Source organism: Dreissena polymorpha, chromosome 12, assembly GCF_020536995.1.
Source record: "Dreissena polymorpha isolate Duluth1 chromosome 12, UMN_Dpol_1.0, whole genome shotgun sequence".
Lineage (NCBI taxonomy): Eukaryota > Metazoa > Mollusca > Bivalvia > Myida > Dreissenidae > Dreissena > Dreissena polymorpha.
In genome coordinates, this window is record NC_068366.1 from 44,658,275 (window position 1) to 44,675,472 (window position 17,198).

Below are 17,198 nucleotides of genomic sequence, written 5' to 3' on the forward strand. Positions count from 1 at the left end.
TGTATGTAAGTACGTATGTTTGTTATACTTTGCAATGTATTTTTGACAAAATTAAGACTTTTTGAATTGGGAAATTTGTATTCTCAAACTAGAAAGAGTAAGTGTGCATGGTTTTGCCATAAGACTGGTGATATGTACTTAGCAACCTGGTAAAGCTGTCAATGATCACACTACCATCATGCCTTGGAATATTCAGTCAGATACAAATTGGTTTAATCAGGAAATATGCTTTGATATGGCATACATTGCTTTATTTGTTCTTTGCTACATAATGCTAATTAAACTTCCTTTACAGTGAATAGAAGACTTTGATCACCAATTTCCATACATTGTTTTCTTATTGTTTGAGTATGTTTATTTGTGTCTTGTTCTGAGAAAACTGGGCTTAATTCATGTGCGTTAAGTGTCATCCCAGATTAGCCTGTGCAGTCCGCACAGGCTAATCAGGGACGACACTTTCCGCTTTATGGTATTTTAAGTTTCAAGGAAGTCCCTCCTTTCCGAAAATCAAGTTAAGGCGGAAAGTGTCGTCCCTGATTAGCCTGTGCGGACTGCACAGGCTAATCTGGGACGACACCTTACGCACATGTATTATGCCCAGTTTTATCAGAACAAGACACATTTATTCTGGACTATTATAATGGCCATGCAATTAGCTTATACTTTATAATCTAATACATGCATATGAGCTTATTTTCAACAATTGGAGCGCTTCTACTTTTTTCTTTCTATTCTATGTAAATATTGAATATACACACTTTTCTACAAAGTAATCATGCAAAGTATGTGCCCATGTCAGGCGTCCGGAGATGAGACTTAAATTAGGGCTGTTCTTTATATAAAAAAAATCATGATCCCTGTAAAATAACTTGTTCCCAGTCCATGGTTACAATAGCAGTGACTTAAAAGAGATACAATTTACCTCAAGAATAAACAAAAGTATTAAGGACAATAAAGGATGCATATATACAAGTGCATTTATAGTTTTCGACAATGATTCATGATTGAAGAAAATGATTTACATGTCTATAAATTTTAAATATACATAAACACTCTCATATCCTATTTATCAAGATAGCAAATACTGAGTATGTGTTAAATGTGAGGTGTGTGATGAGTTCTCGAAGAAGACATTAAAAGATATTAATATTCAATTAATACCGGTAATGCTTACGCCATAAAAAATTGATCAGTTGTTCAACAAAATCTTTTTCCAAATTATTGGAGCAAGCTAGCCTAGTCAAAATGAAATATTTTCATTTTCTTTTACAAACTCAAGGTGCAGTACATCTTGTGTTATAAGGCCTAAAATAGCTCTATTATTATTGATGTCAATGCCTATTTGTCAGACCAGACCAAATCTCATCTCCGGCCATCAGGACTGGTTGCTAACCAGTGTGCACCCACCATTGCCACCGGCCCTGTGAGTGAACCACAACACAGTTACAAGGTAAGCTCCAAAATGGTGAAAATAAGAAAAGAGATCTAACATTTTGAAGGAATACTTGAGATGGTGGTCTCTTCGTGGGTCCCTTAGGCCGGGTAGCTGTCAGGTGAACCAGCTTGTCCGACGTGGGCTCAACAGCTTCAAAACCTGAAATCAACACCCAATATTCCTATATATTTAACACAAACTGTGGCCTACCAACTTTTTGCCACTTCTAAATGTCTGTGCACTTCAATTTCAAGTGGAACATTGTCTTTTTATGTCCTTGTTTGTGAGTTCATTTTAAGTCTACATTGTGCTCACTTTATCGAGTGATAGTAATTTAAACAAGAGGACCTGAAAGGGCCAAAAATTGCTCACCTGAGATACAAAGGAACTTACCTGTTCTGTGCAGCCATAGATATCATTAAAACACTCACAAGGTTTTACAATAGCCATATAAGGATAACTTTCCAGCCCCCTTCCGGCCACGTTTTTCAACAGACTGGAACTATTTTCAAACTCATCTAGTGTATCATTAAAACAAATGTTCTGACCAAGTTAAATGATGATTGGACAATAAATGTGACTTTTATAGTGAAAATAAGTTTTTACTATAGTCATGTAAGGAAAAATGCCTCGCCCTCTGGCGGCCATGTTTTTCAACCAACCTGAACCATTTTCAAACTCATCAAAGATATCATTGGGATAAATCTTCTGACCAAGTTTCATGATGATCGGAAAATAAAGGTGGACTCTATAGAGTGTTAACAAGGTTTTACAAACATGATATATATATATATATATATATATATATATATAGCAAAATAAGAAATGCCCCCCCCCCCCCCTGAAAGCCAATTATTCAAGCAATTGAAACCATTTTCAAACTCATCCAAGATATAATTGGGTCAAATCTTCTGATTAAAGTTTCATGGTGATCGGATAATAAATGTGGCCTCTAGAGTGTTAACAAGGTTTTACTATAGCCATATAAGGAAAAATGCCCCGCCCTCTGGCCACCATGTTTTTCAAGCAACTGAAACCATTTTCAAACTCGTCTAAGATATCATTGGGAAAAACTGAGCAAGTTTCATGATGATCAGAAAATAAATGTGACCTCTAGAGTATTAGCAAGGTTTTACAATAGCCATATAAGGAAAAATGCCTCGTCCCCCTAGCAGCCATGTTATTTAACGGAAAGAAACCATTTTCAAACTGCTCCAAGATATCATTGGGACACATCTTTTCACCAGGTTTCATGAAGAACGGACTATAAATATGGACTCTGTTAACATGGTTTTACTATAGCCAAAAAAAAGCCCATTCATAGCCATATAAGGAAAAATGCCCAGCCCCCTGGTTGCAATGTTTTTGAAGGAACCGGAACCATTTTCAAACTTGTCCAAGATATCATTACGACAAATATTCTGACAAAACTTCATGAAGATCGCACAATAAATGTGGCCCCTAGAGATTTAACAAGGCCAATGTTGACGCAGCACAATGCACAACGGACAAAAGGCGTTCACAAAAGCTTATCATAAAAGAGCAAGTTGAGTTGTTTTTTTTAATCAGACACTACAAGAAAACCAAACATGATCATGAGAACTGAACACTTCAGTCATAATCAATAGACTGCTTACATATTTGCCATGAATAATTACAACTCTAACCATACAATTTTTTAAAGATTTATATCCATTCATCAAATATCACAAACGTCATTAAATGCGCTTTTGTATGAAATTGTCCACAACTAACCCAAAATACATTGCAGTTCAGCTACTAAGAAGTTTCAGGGTCAACAGACCGACAGCTGGCATAATTAAAAGCAATCAATAGAGAATGTTGTCAACGGCGACACGCGCAATGAAGTAAAACTAATATTTTTTTATTTTGGGCAAGATGGTATTTGTCCTACCCACTACACAAGTCCTGAAAATCTGGACCAAACTGGTTTAAGATAAGTCAGATTAAAGAGAAAATTAAAGCACTTGAAAAACAAGAGATATGTTTGTCAGAAACACAATGCCCCCTTTTGTGTCACTTTGAAGCCATATATTTGACCTTTGACCTAGAAAGATGACCTTGACCTTTCACCACTCAAAATGTGCAGCTCCATGAGATACACATGCATGCCAAATATCAAGTAGCTATCTTCAATATTGCAAAAGTTATTACCAAGGTTAAAGTTAAGTGACAGACACACAGACAGACAGGCCAAAAACAATATACCCCCGATCAATCGATTACGGGGCATAAAAACTGGGGTCCATGGCTGACTTGCAATATACTGGACATCTTGGAATAGCAGATCCCGATATTGCAGATCTGCAGCATATATATCCTAGTGTGATGATTGGATATTTAAAATTATTACAATATTTTCAAAATCTGTGGAGGCATGTATTGTCTCACCATGTTTACCATCATCCTTGTTCTCTATGTCTTTTAGGTCTATGGTTTTGGTGGGTTTCTTGGTAAGGGGTGGGGGTGGAAAGATCGGCTTCTTGCTGGGTACAGTCGGCTGAACAGGGGCTGGCTTCTCCTCTGTCAGTGTCAAGGACAACATGCATATAATATTTATGACCTCATTGTCTGATATTCTATAAAAATATAACTGGCAAAAACTCTGGAATAATACATTTTTTATTTGTAAGCCTGTTTTTTATAGTTAAAATATCTTTCCATTTTATAGTAAGCAACCTAATTATTATCCCCATGCTTTTTGAAAAGCGTGGGGATATTGTGGTTATCTCCGCCGTCTGTCTGTCTGTCCGTCCTGGCCACTATCTCCTCCTACACTATAAGCACTAGAACCTTGAAACTTACACACATGGTAGCTATGAGCCTATGTGCAGGGTTGTCATTATGATTGTAAACAAAGGATTATTTTGGAATAGTAACCGATTCGGCAGGTGGTTAAGGGGGCTGCCTAGGTCCAGGATAAGGCCCTGGTAGGGGGGCAGGGGGCGAAGCCCCACGACCGAAAATGAATTCTAGATATTTTAGGGGCAAAATACTGCTATTTTCAGAGCATAACAAGTTAAAATGAGGTCTAAAAAGAATAGGAAATTTTTAAGATTTTCACATTTTTAGTATACTGTACAATGTAAAAACATATTATATTGATAGATCTTTGCATGTTCCAATTCTATCCATTACCCGATTATCTAGTATTATTACAATTTCTTTTTTTTCAAAACCAAATTACGACCAATATTGACGATGAATGTCGTCCGCCATTTAATGCGAGTGCATATACAAATTGAATTTTGGGATTTGGGAATTCCCATTGAACATGTGTGAATCACGTGACGCGATTTGAGAGCATTGAGAACCGTTTATATTTAGTAATTGCGACAAATCAACGACTTAATCTAAACTGCTACATGTACCTCCTTTCAGAAAAGTTTGCGGAAGTGAAAGTGAATTTCTGAGGATAAAAACGCGTCTTTCTTACATTTTCCCGAGTACTTTTCATTCCGGATCATGATATAACTTGTCAGGTCATTCATGGATGCATGTAGACCTATATGTATGCATAGTTTGGCAATCTCAAAACACGTTATTTACCTACTTATTACAATCTGTGTTCAGACTATTTGTATAACAAAATGCATTATTTGATTGAAGTATTTTCAAATGCCTCCCGGAAATGCGTATAATTAAATGTGTTACCGAAATCATTTTCAGACTTCAGTATTCACGGAAAATTAAGAAAATTCAAGCAACAGAGACACATTTCTCGTGTTTTTCATGTACAGATGAAAGTCATGCCAAAATTATACTTCATGTATAATATTACGTCATTCTTCCTCGGAGAAAGCGTGGACTTTAATATTTAGATGCTGAATAACAACTTCGTAGCGCAGAGGTTGCTTAAATATATTTTATTTTGGTAGAAAATCAAAGAGCATTTTTAATATGTGGAAACTAGTTAAATACGCTCTACAGTGCTTCTTTCGTTGATATACGGTCAGTAATAATATGTGAAATGTAACGCTATTTGATACAGTTTCACGTGGGGTCGGCGTGTATTCGGCTGCCTGAGCGCTGATTAGTTGACGTGCTTACCAAGAAGAATTTGATTGACAGCTGGACAAATTAATATTGGCCACTCGCTGAGAAATTCATTGAAAACAGTAGCTCTTATGCGGAGTTAACGGACTGACTGAATGACCGGGCATCGCTCTACTATACTACGGTTATTCCTTGTCAATTATTGTCGGTTTGCATGATAAAAACTTCCGATCGCAATTTTAAAAAGATTCGGGAAAACAACCGATTTTCTGGCGATTTTAACCGATGAATTCGATCGGCAATCGGTTAATAATGACAACCCTGTATGTGTGACCCTGCACTATTTGGAATTTTGATCTGACCCCTGGGTCAAAAGTTATGGGGGTTGGGGTGGGGCCAGGTCAGAGATTTTCACTCATTTTTTTTTGTTATTTTACATTAACTTCTTCATTTCTACACCGATTTACTTCAAATTGATACTGAACATCTCTTATGACAATACGGTCAATCTCAACTATGCATGGCCCCATTACCAACCCTGGGGCGCCCCGCCCACATAGACCATGCCCACCCAAAATTGCCTTTTACTATAACTTCTTCATTTCTACACCGATTTACTTCAAATTGATACTGAACATCTCTTATGACAATACGGTCAATCTCAACTATGTATGGCCCCATAACCAACACAGGGGCGCCCCCGCCCACATAGACCACGCCCACCCAAAATTGCCTTTTACTATAACTTCTTCATTTCTTCACCGATTTACTTCAAATTGATACTGAACATCTCTTATGACAATACTGTCAATCTCAACTATGCATGGCCCCATTACCAACCCTGGGGCGCCCTCGCCCACCCAAAATTGCCTTTTACTATAAATTCTTCATTTCTACACCGATTTACTTCAAATTGATACTGAACATCTCTTATGACAATACGGTAAATCTCAACTATGTATGGCCTCATAACCAACCCTGGGGTGCCCCCTGGGTCAAACATGCGGCATGGGGATACACGTCGGCCTCTGCCGCGCCATTTCTAGTTAAGTATGGTACAGTTCCCACCCACCCAAATTTTTCGGGGAATGGGTCCAATACACTTTATTTAACTAAACTTGGGAAATGCACAAGGGTTTTTTGTTTTTCATAGATACTTCAAAATTGATAGATAAATTGTGGTAACATTATATTTGTTAAGGTTCGTATCAAAGAGCAGGTTATTTTGCAATAAATAACAATATGTACTATGTTTCACCTTTTTCCGGTTCTGGTTTGGCTTGCTCAGCAGATATCACTGGCCCTTTATCTGGCAGCTTGGGAGGCCCTGGTTTAGACACAGCAGGCTGCGCAGGCTGGACAGGGGGAGGGGGCTTCTTAGGCTTGGGCTGCAACAACAAGTCACATCAGCAGATCCATCTAACACACAATGATGAACATCCCTCAGAAAACAGTAACATATCAACAATATAAAACCTTTAGAATAGAACATTTATCATACACAAAGTCCATAAGAAATATCTGAATTTTGTTTGAGCAGGTGATAAAATATATTTAATGAACAGGCATGCGTTACTTGTAAAGCATTTCCATTTGCATAGAAAGACAAAGTAGAATACAATAAAAATTAGGTACCTCAAAGCAAATATGTGCAATATGTGTAAAAATTTTATAATGAAAATGTGGCTAATTTGTAAAAGTGTAAACATATTTATAGAACAAATAAATCTGGAAATAAGATTTATTTTAGCACCAATTAAAACAGATTTTGTATAAATAATATTTGCAAATGCACTGTCACCCTTCTAAACTAATATATAAGTTAAATGTTATTACAGTATATTCAACATTCAATCTCGATGCCATTTCAATGTGTTGAATAATGCTCATGGGTAAACTCAGATACAACAAGATACAATACTGCAAGTTGAATCTAAATTAGCCGTAGCCAAAAAGGCCAATACCTACTTAAATCTCAAATCGGCTAATAAAATTTAGGTCAATAAATAATAATAAAATAAAGCAGTTTTTCACACTTTTTTTAGCTAAAATTCTAAATATCATTCAATTTGGGTAGTTACTAGTGATCCAGATTTCTATGCACTAACCTAGCGTCAGATCACTTTGTTATTTGTTAAAATAATCCTATTCCTCATACAAAATATTCTGTAATGATTCGATAGTCTACTTTATCATAAGATTTACAGTTTAATGGTGTTTTAGTCTATTACCGTAGGTTTCCACGTATAGCGCGCAGTGTTTTACCTCCAAAATTCAAATTAAAAAGCTGGTGCGCGCTATACATTGATACAACGCTATCCTGGCTGCTAAATTAGTAAAAAATATGTTGTGTAATCGTAAATAATCAAAATGGCCGCCATGTTTTTTTCCAGAAAACTACCACCCTATAATTGTACAGACTGAGGGACCATTGTCGAAATAACAAGAAGTCGCTACTGGTAGATATGAATGCGGTAGAAGAAGTTTTGGTCAAAAATAAATTTGTTTGAATAAACTTGCGGACATTTCTTTGTGTTTTTCACTTCTTTATTGATGAATTCCTATGGGGAATGTTGTCGACATTTCGGAGAGCAAGCAAGGGTAGGTGTGAACGAGGTCTTTTTTGCAGGTAATGGTAAGTGTGAAAGGGGGTCATTTTGCACTTCGTAATTGGCAGATGTTATTGAGTAATAATTGCCACGACTTGTTAAGACGCTAATTGACATTTGAGACACTAATTGACACTTGAGAACGTGAAGATATGCAATTGCATTTTGTGTGTATAATATTGAACGTTCAACAGTGGTGTACCTCAACAACTGTATCCCTGTCTCCAATGCGACATTCAAATTTACTGGTAATGCCCATGCTTTCCCGAGGAAAAATCACACTATGTACTCTAATTCTTATTTTCTCACGTTTTTCACGAAATGCACGTGGACTGTTAATCTTTTGCTAGAAAATTACAAAATTGTCAGAAAAGTATAGTGCTATGCAACCCATGCTCCTAATCATAATGACGCTTCCTATTTTGAATGCTTAATTAAGCTTTCCAATGCCCCGGATTATTGGATTGTGCAATAGTAAAATGGCGGCAATTTTCAGTCTGATTTGGTGGTTTTATTGTCTTTAAATATTTTTTTCTCCATTTTTGCATTTAAAAAACAGCCTGCGCGCTATACACGGGAGCGTGCTATACGTGGAAACCTACGGTAATATAGAGTTGAATGCAGTCAAGATCCATGTACATTAAGCTGATATGAACCGCTGGAAGTATAACTAAAGCACTTGTTATGCTCACTGCCAAGTTGTACTGCAAACTAATCATAGTTTCATTGATCATCATACTTTCATTTCTCAATCCAAAGCTGATGACAAACACTCTAAGTCTGTCTCCAGGGTAGAACATGTACTTGGACATTTTTTAAGATTGCTACACATACTTATCTGTGACATCCCAGTCAATTTTTTGCTCTATTAATTTATTTGCGAAGACATGATGCTGACTACCATATTATTTGTGCATAAAACAACATTATGTAAACTACAACTATGCAGCTATTGGTACGTTTCTTTTTAACTCATAAACCTTGTAAGTTTATCTTTAACTCGTGAACCTTGTATAACTGCTTAGCATGTGAATGTCAGTTAACCCTTTGCATGCTGGGAAATTTGTCGTCTGCTAAAATGACGTCTGCTCAATTTCTAAAATATGCATTTTCTTCGATTATTTTCAAAGAATACTATCCGAATAGCAAACAGTTTGGATCCTGATGAGACACCACATTCTGTGGCGTCTCATCTGGATCCAAACTGTTTGCAAAGGCCTTCAAAATTCGGTTCCCGCACTCAAAGAGTTTAGTGCTGTAGTGTAACTTACAAAGGTGTTATGAATTGGTAAATCAACTTTTTAATGCTTGCACTTTTTTTCTTAATCATTTGCTGACCACTCAAATTAAATAACTGTAAATAATCCATTTTTTATAAGCATTTATATTTGATTAAATGATAAGATTTTTGCCAAAAAAGAAAATTTTATCAAACCACATACTTTTTCCTGAAATGGTAGGAAAAAGAAAAGCCCTGAATTTCAGATAAGCAAAGTTGAACAAGAATTATGTTGTTTATATTACCTACAATTAAAAGATGCCTTTTTCCATTTGCATGGTTTGTATAACAAGAAAATCCCCATTAGTATTTGTATGGCCAATTAGAGGCCAAAAACTGTATAATGTATTTCCCCCTTTATTAACCTAACATTTCTAATTAGATTGACAGCTTTATTTGACAACTAGAAATGTGTCTGTAGGATTTCGCTTTAGTGTGAAAACTCCACTTATGTCGAAAAAAAACACACTAAACCTTAATGTGGAGTAGTGCAAGATTAGAATCCGATGGACAAATGAAAATATGCATGACCTTCCGTATACAGTTTGGGCATTAAAATGATCACAATGTGTCAAAAAAGACTCAAATAGACAAATTTTTACAAATGATTCAACCAATATTTCATCAAACAGAGTCTTATTTATCATTTGTAGTATGTAAGTTCATTATCATTGTAAAAAAGGAATATAATAATGCTTTTTATTATATTATTATATTATATTATAAATATTAAAAGTTGTCATTTTGAAGCCATACACCCAACTTAAGGTTTTCCTCTGTCAATTTTTTTTTGAGACATAAGCAAGGATTTTAAATGTAACAACTGTGACTGCTTATAACAGGTGGCTATTTGAGTAACATATTCTTGGTTAACAAGCAGTGTGGTTGGGTTGACAACATCAAGGCAGATAATGAACACATACTTGAGGTGCTGGAATAACCATGGGCCGTGAAGCTTTGTCTGACGGCTGAAACAATGAGGCCAAACATTGTCATGCAAAACACAAAGGTCCGGCCGAAGTCTTGGCGATTGAATATTTAAAAATAAACATGCATACATAAATAGTGAAAAGAATGTATTACTTTTATTGTATAAATACTTCATAAGACGAAAGCTTTTGAAAACAGAAAATGATGCTTCACATAAATTTTAGTTATTAAACAGCGCATTCCCTGGACTGATGCAAGGTAATATTTATATCTGCTTTGATGTCTAAACAGCAAACATTTGAACAAGAAACCGTCAAAGAGGGGTGATGCTCCCATAAGTTTTTTTTGTCACAATATTGCACTATATATTCAGATAAAAGGAAACATCTTGAAGGGCATAACTTTGGACAAAATAATACGATGGATGGTTTACAATTTCAAAGGGCCATAACTCTCTAAATAAATCATCTAACCAGAACCCACTAATAACATGCGCATCCCCTCAAGGTAGTGAAGCTTCCCATTAAGCTTCATCGTATTCCAGTCAGTAGTTGGGGAAAAATAGCCCGGACAAGAATTTCACTATATGTACAGTTTAAAGAAAATTTCAAAGGGCCATAACTCGGTGATAAATCATCCGACCATAACCGGCTGATAATATGCACATCTCCTGATGGTAGTGAAGCTTCCCATAAAGTTTCATTGAATTCCCGTAATAAGTTGCTGAGAAATAGCTCAGACAAGAATTGCAGTATATGTACAATGGAAAATTTCAAAGGGCCATAACTCTGTGAAAAATCATCCGACGAGAACAGGCTGATAATATGCACATCTCCTCTTGGTAGTAAAGCTTCCCATAAAGTTTCATTGAATTCCCATAATAAGTTGCTGAGAAATAGCTCCGACAAGAATTGCACTATATGTACAATGGAAAATTTCAAAGGGCCATAACTCTGTGAAAAATCATCCGACGAGAACAGGCTGCTAATATGCACATCTCCTCTTGGTAGTGAAGCTTCCCATAAAGTTTAATTGAATTCCGGTCATTAATTGCTGAGAAATAGCCCGGACAAGAATTGCACTAAATGTACAGTTAATGAAAAATTTCAAAGGGCCATAACTCTCTGAAAAATCATCCGACCAGAGCCCGCTGATAATATGCACATCTCCTCTTGGTAGTGAAGTTTCCCATAAAGTTTCATTGAATTCTGGTCATTAGTTGCTGAGAAATAGCCTGGACAAAAATTGTGCACGGACGGACACACAGACTGACGGACAGACAAAGCGGCGACTATATGCTCCCCCCAAAAAGAGCATAATAAAAGCAGCATCTCAAATGACAGTTCTAGAATGCCTGGCAGAGCTCTTAAATGTACAAGCATTGAACAGGCTGGCCAGAATACTCAACCATGGGACGATTTCCATAATAGACAAATCAAGCACAACTATGTTAGTTCCTGCACATGTCATGCAGAGTGAATATGTATATTACATGATAAAATAATGATTGTACATTTCTATTATATGCACTTATGCACAGTGAATATAATACATATTAAATCATGAAACAAAATAACCTTAAAATGAGAGATTTTTTCCCCCTACCGGTGAAACTGGAGGGGACTAATGGTTTGAGCTCCCTGTGTCAGTCAGTCTGTCACACTTTTCTGGATCCTGCGATAACTTTAAAAGTTCTTCATATTTTTTCATGAAACATGGATAGATGGCAATATGGAGAGAATGCACGTCATTTTATTTTGTTCCTACGTCAAGAATTCTGGTTGCTATGGCAACATTTTTTTTTAAATTTTTATTTTATTTTTTACTGACAATGGTGGAGTTTCACCGGTAGGGGACAATATTGCTTGGCAATCTCTTGTTCTTAATGTGTGTAAGATATAATGAAGCAACACATATGAAAATAGTAACTCCACTTCTGCATTGTTCATTATGCGTTGGATAAATAGATTGCAAGTGTTAATTGAAATTGACTGTCTTGTAATGTTTAGGAAACATGTACAAATATAAAAAGCGAAGCATTTTAAAAACTGAAATAAACCACCGAGGAAGAGATATAGACAAGTGTTTTGCCTCCAACTTTTAGTAAGAATACAATGTATGTCTATTGTCATTTTATGAAAAAAATGTTAGTGAAAAGACTTGGCTGTCATTTGATTATGAAATGTTTGTTTGAAAATGTCGACCAGTAGTTAAAATGATGAAATGGGTCTATAATTGAAATATAGGAGAGCTATAACTTTGAAAACAATACATCTAAGAAAAAGTCAGTAGTATTAAATTGTACCACAGGACCAGGAAGTGAAATTCTGTTTCAAAGAAATACATAAGAGAGTCAATGTCACTTTTGTTCACGTTACATAGGCTACACACCACAAACCCCAAGTCTTCTGAGTGCTACATGAACCACTATGTAGCTGCTACCCAATATCAGTAGTATTACACATAGTTTACCCGATACAAGGCTTTTCTGCGTTCCTTCAAATATTGCATGTACATGTGTGAAAGTTTGAAAGATTATGCTACCAATACACAATATCACAACCTAAATGCTATTAGACACGGGAAATAAAATACTATTTAATATACATTGATAAATGTGCATATGATTAACTCCAGTATTTAGTATTCAGTGATTGAACCAAATCCACAAATACCCTGAATGCTTTGGTATTAAAAGTCAATTTTTACTACCTAAAACATAACTTGTTCAGGACAAGTGAAATACACACAACATGTAACTAAATAAATTGAAGACTTCTATATTTACATAAAACCAAACACAAAAACCACAATTATGAAATATGGAAATACAAAAATCCCTTCTCCCTTTCCCTACCATCAGTACAAACTGTGCATAATTGACACCTCAAAGCATGCAAGCAAATCCACAATCCCACCTCTTCCTTGATTAGCTCCACAAAGTTGTCGGGGAAGACTCCGACGCGCCCATTGATTTCACCGCGCCACCAGCCACTGTCCTCTAGATCCTTGTCCAGCACGTTGATTATCTCCCCCTCAGTGAGGGATAACTCATCCTCATGCTCCCCCACGTAGGAGTAACGCACCAGAGCCTTCTCCATGGGCTTTGTGTCTGTAACAGATATGTGGTTGTAAATATGATCAGTGAATCAGAGTAAAGTCTACTGCCAATTGTTAGTACTAGAAGCAGTAAAGGATTACTGGAAATTAGTAATAAACAAAATAATTGTGTTTATTGCAATATATGATTCATTGATAAGCGGGCACTAAGAAAAGTATTTTAGATGCAAACTATCCAGGTTAAGTTAACCATAAAAAATTAGACAATACATAATTAGACATTTGCACAATAGTGTAAAATAACACCACCCAATGCCCCATGTAGTAAAATACATGTATTGCATGATGTTATACAAATTCTAAAATGAACAACAGCTGTCCAAAGACATAATTTTGTTATTAGTTTGTTTTTGTTTAATTTCTTGCCGTTTTCATCAGTATTTTAGCTATTATTATTGCTGTAAGTTAACCAATTCACATGTTTTCTTTGTAAGCTGGTAAGCCAGAAACTGACTCTGCTTGAACCAGACGTAGAGAGAGTGGCCCTAGAAAGAATGTTATGACCAGTTTTCAGAGTGATTTGAGATGCTGCATGCAGTTCAATCAAACCACAGCATTATATAGACACCTACACTTGTGAGAGTACAATAGCTTGGACTAATTGCTAAACAGTCTAGTGTAAAAGAGGCATAACTTTTGTAATTACTCACGTTCATGTAGGACAATACAAAATAGATCAATCATAATCCAAAAAAGAAATTTAGATGCTTTCTTTAAATAGTGAAGTAGTTTAATAACAGTTACAGCTTTTTAATTCTTTTCAGCCAAGGCTCACACTGCCATTTGCAATAGTTATACATGTACTAATTTGGTAATAAAATATTTCATTTTGCCAAAACAAGCGAAAAAAAAAAATGAGCAAATAGACTGTAGAACAGAGTCGGTATGCACGCATCTCAAACATGTATAATTGGTGAAATTTTCATAAGATCTGCCATGCATATAAAGCCATAGCTCCTTCCATTGATGGAGTCTACCAGGAAGAAATGTATTATCCAACTCTTCACATGCCCAAGTGCTACAATTATGAGTGTCATTATAATGGATTCCTTTTACAAAGCTAATGAGTTTGTTTTGTCTTATGTTAACCCATTTATGCCTAGTGGACTCTCCCATGCTTATAAATTGGATCAATTTATTTCCAAAATTAGGGATGTCTAGTATATTTATTTCTATATTTAGAATATTTTTTACAGATATTCCTTTAAGCAAACAGCGTAGACCCTGATGAGACGCCGCATCATGCGGCATTTCATCTCGGTCTACGCTGTTTGCCAAGGCCTTTTTTCTAGACGCTAGGCATACATGGGTTAAGTATCACTGTGATCCATATCAAAACTTTGTCACACTTGATAATTAATTGCAATTAACAGCTAAGTGTATTATTACAGGGTTCTTGGAAACATTTAAATCAGAATATTTGTGGCATAAATTAAACAAAGGACACTTATGGGTAACCCATTGTGAGTTCATGTGACACATCTTTTTTGCATTACTGTATGACGCAATAAAAATTGTTTTGTATTCAGTTGCATTGAATCTTACTTAAAATTCAATCATTCATTGGTTTTATTTTTTTATCACTGCCTGAAGCATGCATATAAGATTACCTACTTTGTGGATGTTATTTTGGAAAATCCCCATCCCATAATACACTGTACACTTCACAAAGGGTAAATGACCTACTTTTGTGTTTATGAAATAATTCAACACATTCATCTTCAATATTGGTGGCCATGTACATGCATGTTAACGCAGATGACACGATGCCAACACAGCATGGCAATATATGAGCACATGTTTTGTGTTTTTGTTTTATGAAAAGTATTATTATATTATAAATAAATACAAATGACATCACTTTCCTTACACACTACGAGAATGCATTGAACACATTGAAGACTATGATTTAAGAATGGCTACAAAATGGCTCTAATTTTGCAAAAGTTTTATAAATGGTGGAATTGGGTTTTAACCCAGCGAGAGCCCAGTCCATGAGGCTAAACAGGAAAAAAACAAAACATAAACAATTCCATATTTATTCTTTTTTGGACACACTTTTTTTATTCCTGAACGGTAATTTCTTTTCATCCATCAAACATAATTCATAATTACACAATAAAAGCTTTAAAATCACTGTCTTTTCATCATTTTATATAATTTACTTATGAAGGTAGATTAATACACATTATCTGGAAAAAAAGATTTATATAAAAGATTTATACAAATTGTGATGATCTTGAGTGTCCAAAAAGTTTTGAAAAACATAAATAACAAGAGATTGCCAAGCAATATGGTCCCCTACCGGTGAAACTCCACCATTGTCAGTAAAAAATTTTTTTTTTTTTATTTGTTGACATAGCAACCAGAATTTTTGATTGATGTAGGCACAAAATGAAATGACTTGCATAATCTCCATATTGCCATCGATCCATGTTTCAAGTTTCATTAAAAAATATTAAGAACTTAATAATACTTAAAAAATATTAAGTTATCGCAGGATCCAGAAAAGTGTGACGGACTGACAGACGGTAGGGGACAATAAAAATTCACATAAATATGGAAAATGAAAAAAACACTTAAATGTATTGAAAAAGGTACAGTTTGTATATGATTACATTTGAGTAGCATGCCAAACTGAATGTACACATATTCACACTGTACCCATAGTAACATTATAATCGCAACAAAAACTTAACAATCTTACCAAGTCTACTGCAGCCACACAAATGAGTTCTAATTGCATGCTTGAGGCCAAATTTTTGCCAAAATAGTAAGCAATAAATTACCATCCCCACGTGCATGATACCAGATGTAGATAAAAAGTGTTCATACATTTTGTTCGAACAAAATGAAGAGTCATCGTTGGAAACGTCACTCAAATTGTAAAATTGATCATTCTTTTTACTGCTGATAAGGTTGTTCTACTAAATTACACCATTATGTTCAATAGCATTGACACAAATGACAAGAATGTAAGTTAACTCTATTTTCAAGTAAAATATGATCATGTAACTTACGGATCAATTCTTGACTCAAATCCATTTATCTTACACAAGTTGAAAGACAGAATGAACATCCAAGTCAGTACTATTAGCAAGATCAGATAGCAAAACTGAGAACACAATTAAACCTCCATTATGAAACTAGGTTATGGAATTATTAACTACCGTAAATCTTAAGTGGTCATTTCATATTAGTCAGATGATTAGCATTTGCAATGTCTGTTAGCTTTCAATCAACTTGTCTGTGGTGTTTCAACCTTTTATGACATGCGAGTGCTCAAGGCATCTTATTTGGTCAAGCTATATATCAAAGAATATGACTCACAGATCATATATTTATTATTTAAAGATATCCATCAATCTTTTGTCAATATTGAAAATGCAAATAAGAAACTCATGTGCTAATAGCTATCTACAAGAGGACATGCTATGTAGCAAGGAATTGTAGCATATCTTGCCCTTTAAAATGAACAGTTTAATATATATTAACAGAGAAAGACAAATTATAAAGCAAGTTTTATTTTTTGTATGTTTTTATTAAAATATCCAGAACTATTTCAAACAAAGCAAACCTGAGACAGCTCAGGAACAAACATTTTAACTAAACTACAAAGTATGGGTAAGTACATCTTTAAAGAAACATTTTTATTGTTACATACAATTAAGATAAATATTGTTCAACAAAAATAACTTTAAACTGCTTAAAGTCCAATAATTTTTGTTTACAAATGAAACAATCTAACATACACATATAAACTTTAACAAGAACAGTTTTCAAATGAGATCCTACAAAACGCTAGCTG

The 17,198-nt window shown here is 35.1% G+C and overlaps 1 protein-coding gene across 1 annotated transcript in view; it reads right to left on the reverse strand.

Moving 5' to 3' along the window:
* Positions 1 to 17,198, reverse strand: part of LOC127852563 (uncharacterized) — a 95,611-nt gene that overhangs the window by 11,987 nt on the left and 66,426 nt on the right. Inside the window, exons 12-17 of the mRNA XM_052386517.1 lie at positions 16,098 to 16,314; positions 13,189 to 13,382; positions 10,264 to 10,308; positions 6,711 to 6,840; positions 3,848 to 3,979; positions 1,506 to 1,594 (exon numbers count right to left, since the gene is read on the reverse strand). Coding sequence (XP_052242477.1) covers positions 1,506 to 1,594; positions 3,848 to 3,979; positions 6,711 to 6,840; positions 10,264 to 10,308; positions 13,189 to 13,382; positions 16,098 to 16,314 — 807 coding nt within the window. The remainder of the gene's footprint in view (positions 1 to 1,505; positions 1,595 to 3,847; positions 3,980 to 6,710; positions 6,841 to 10,263; positions 10,309 to 13,188; positions 13,383 to 16,097; positions 16,315 to 17,198) is intronic.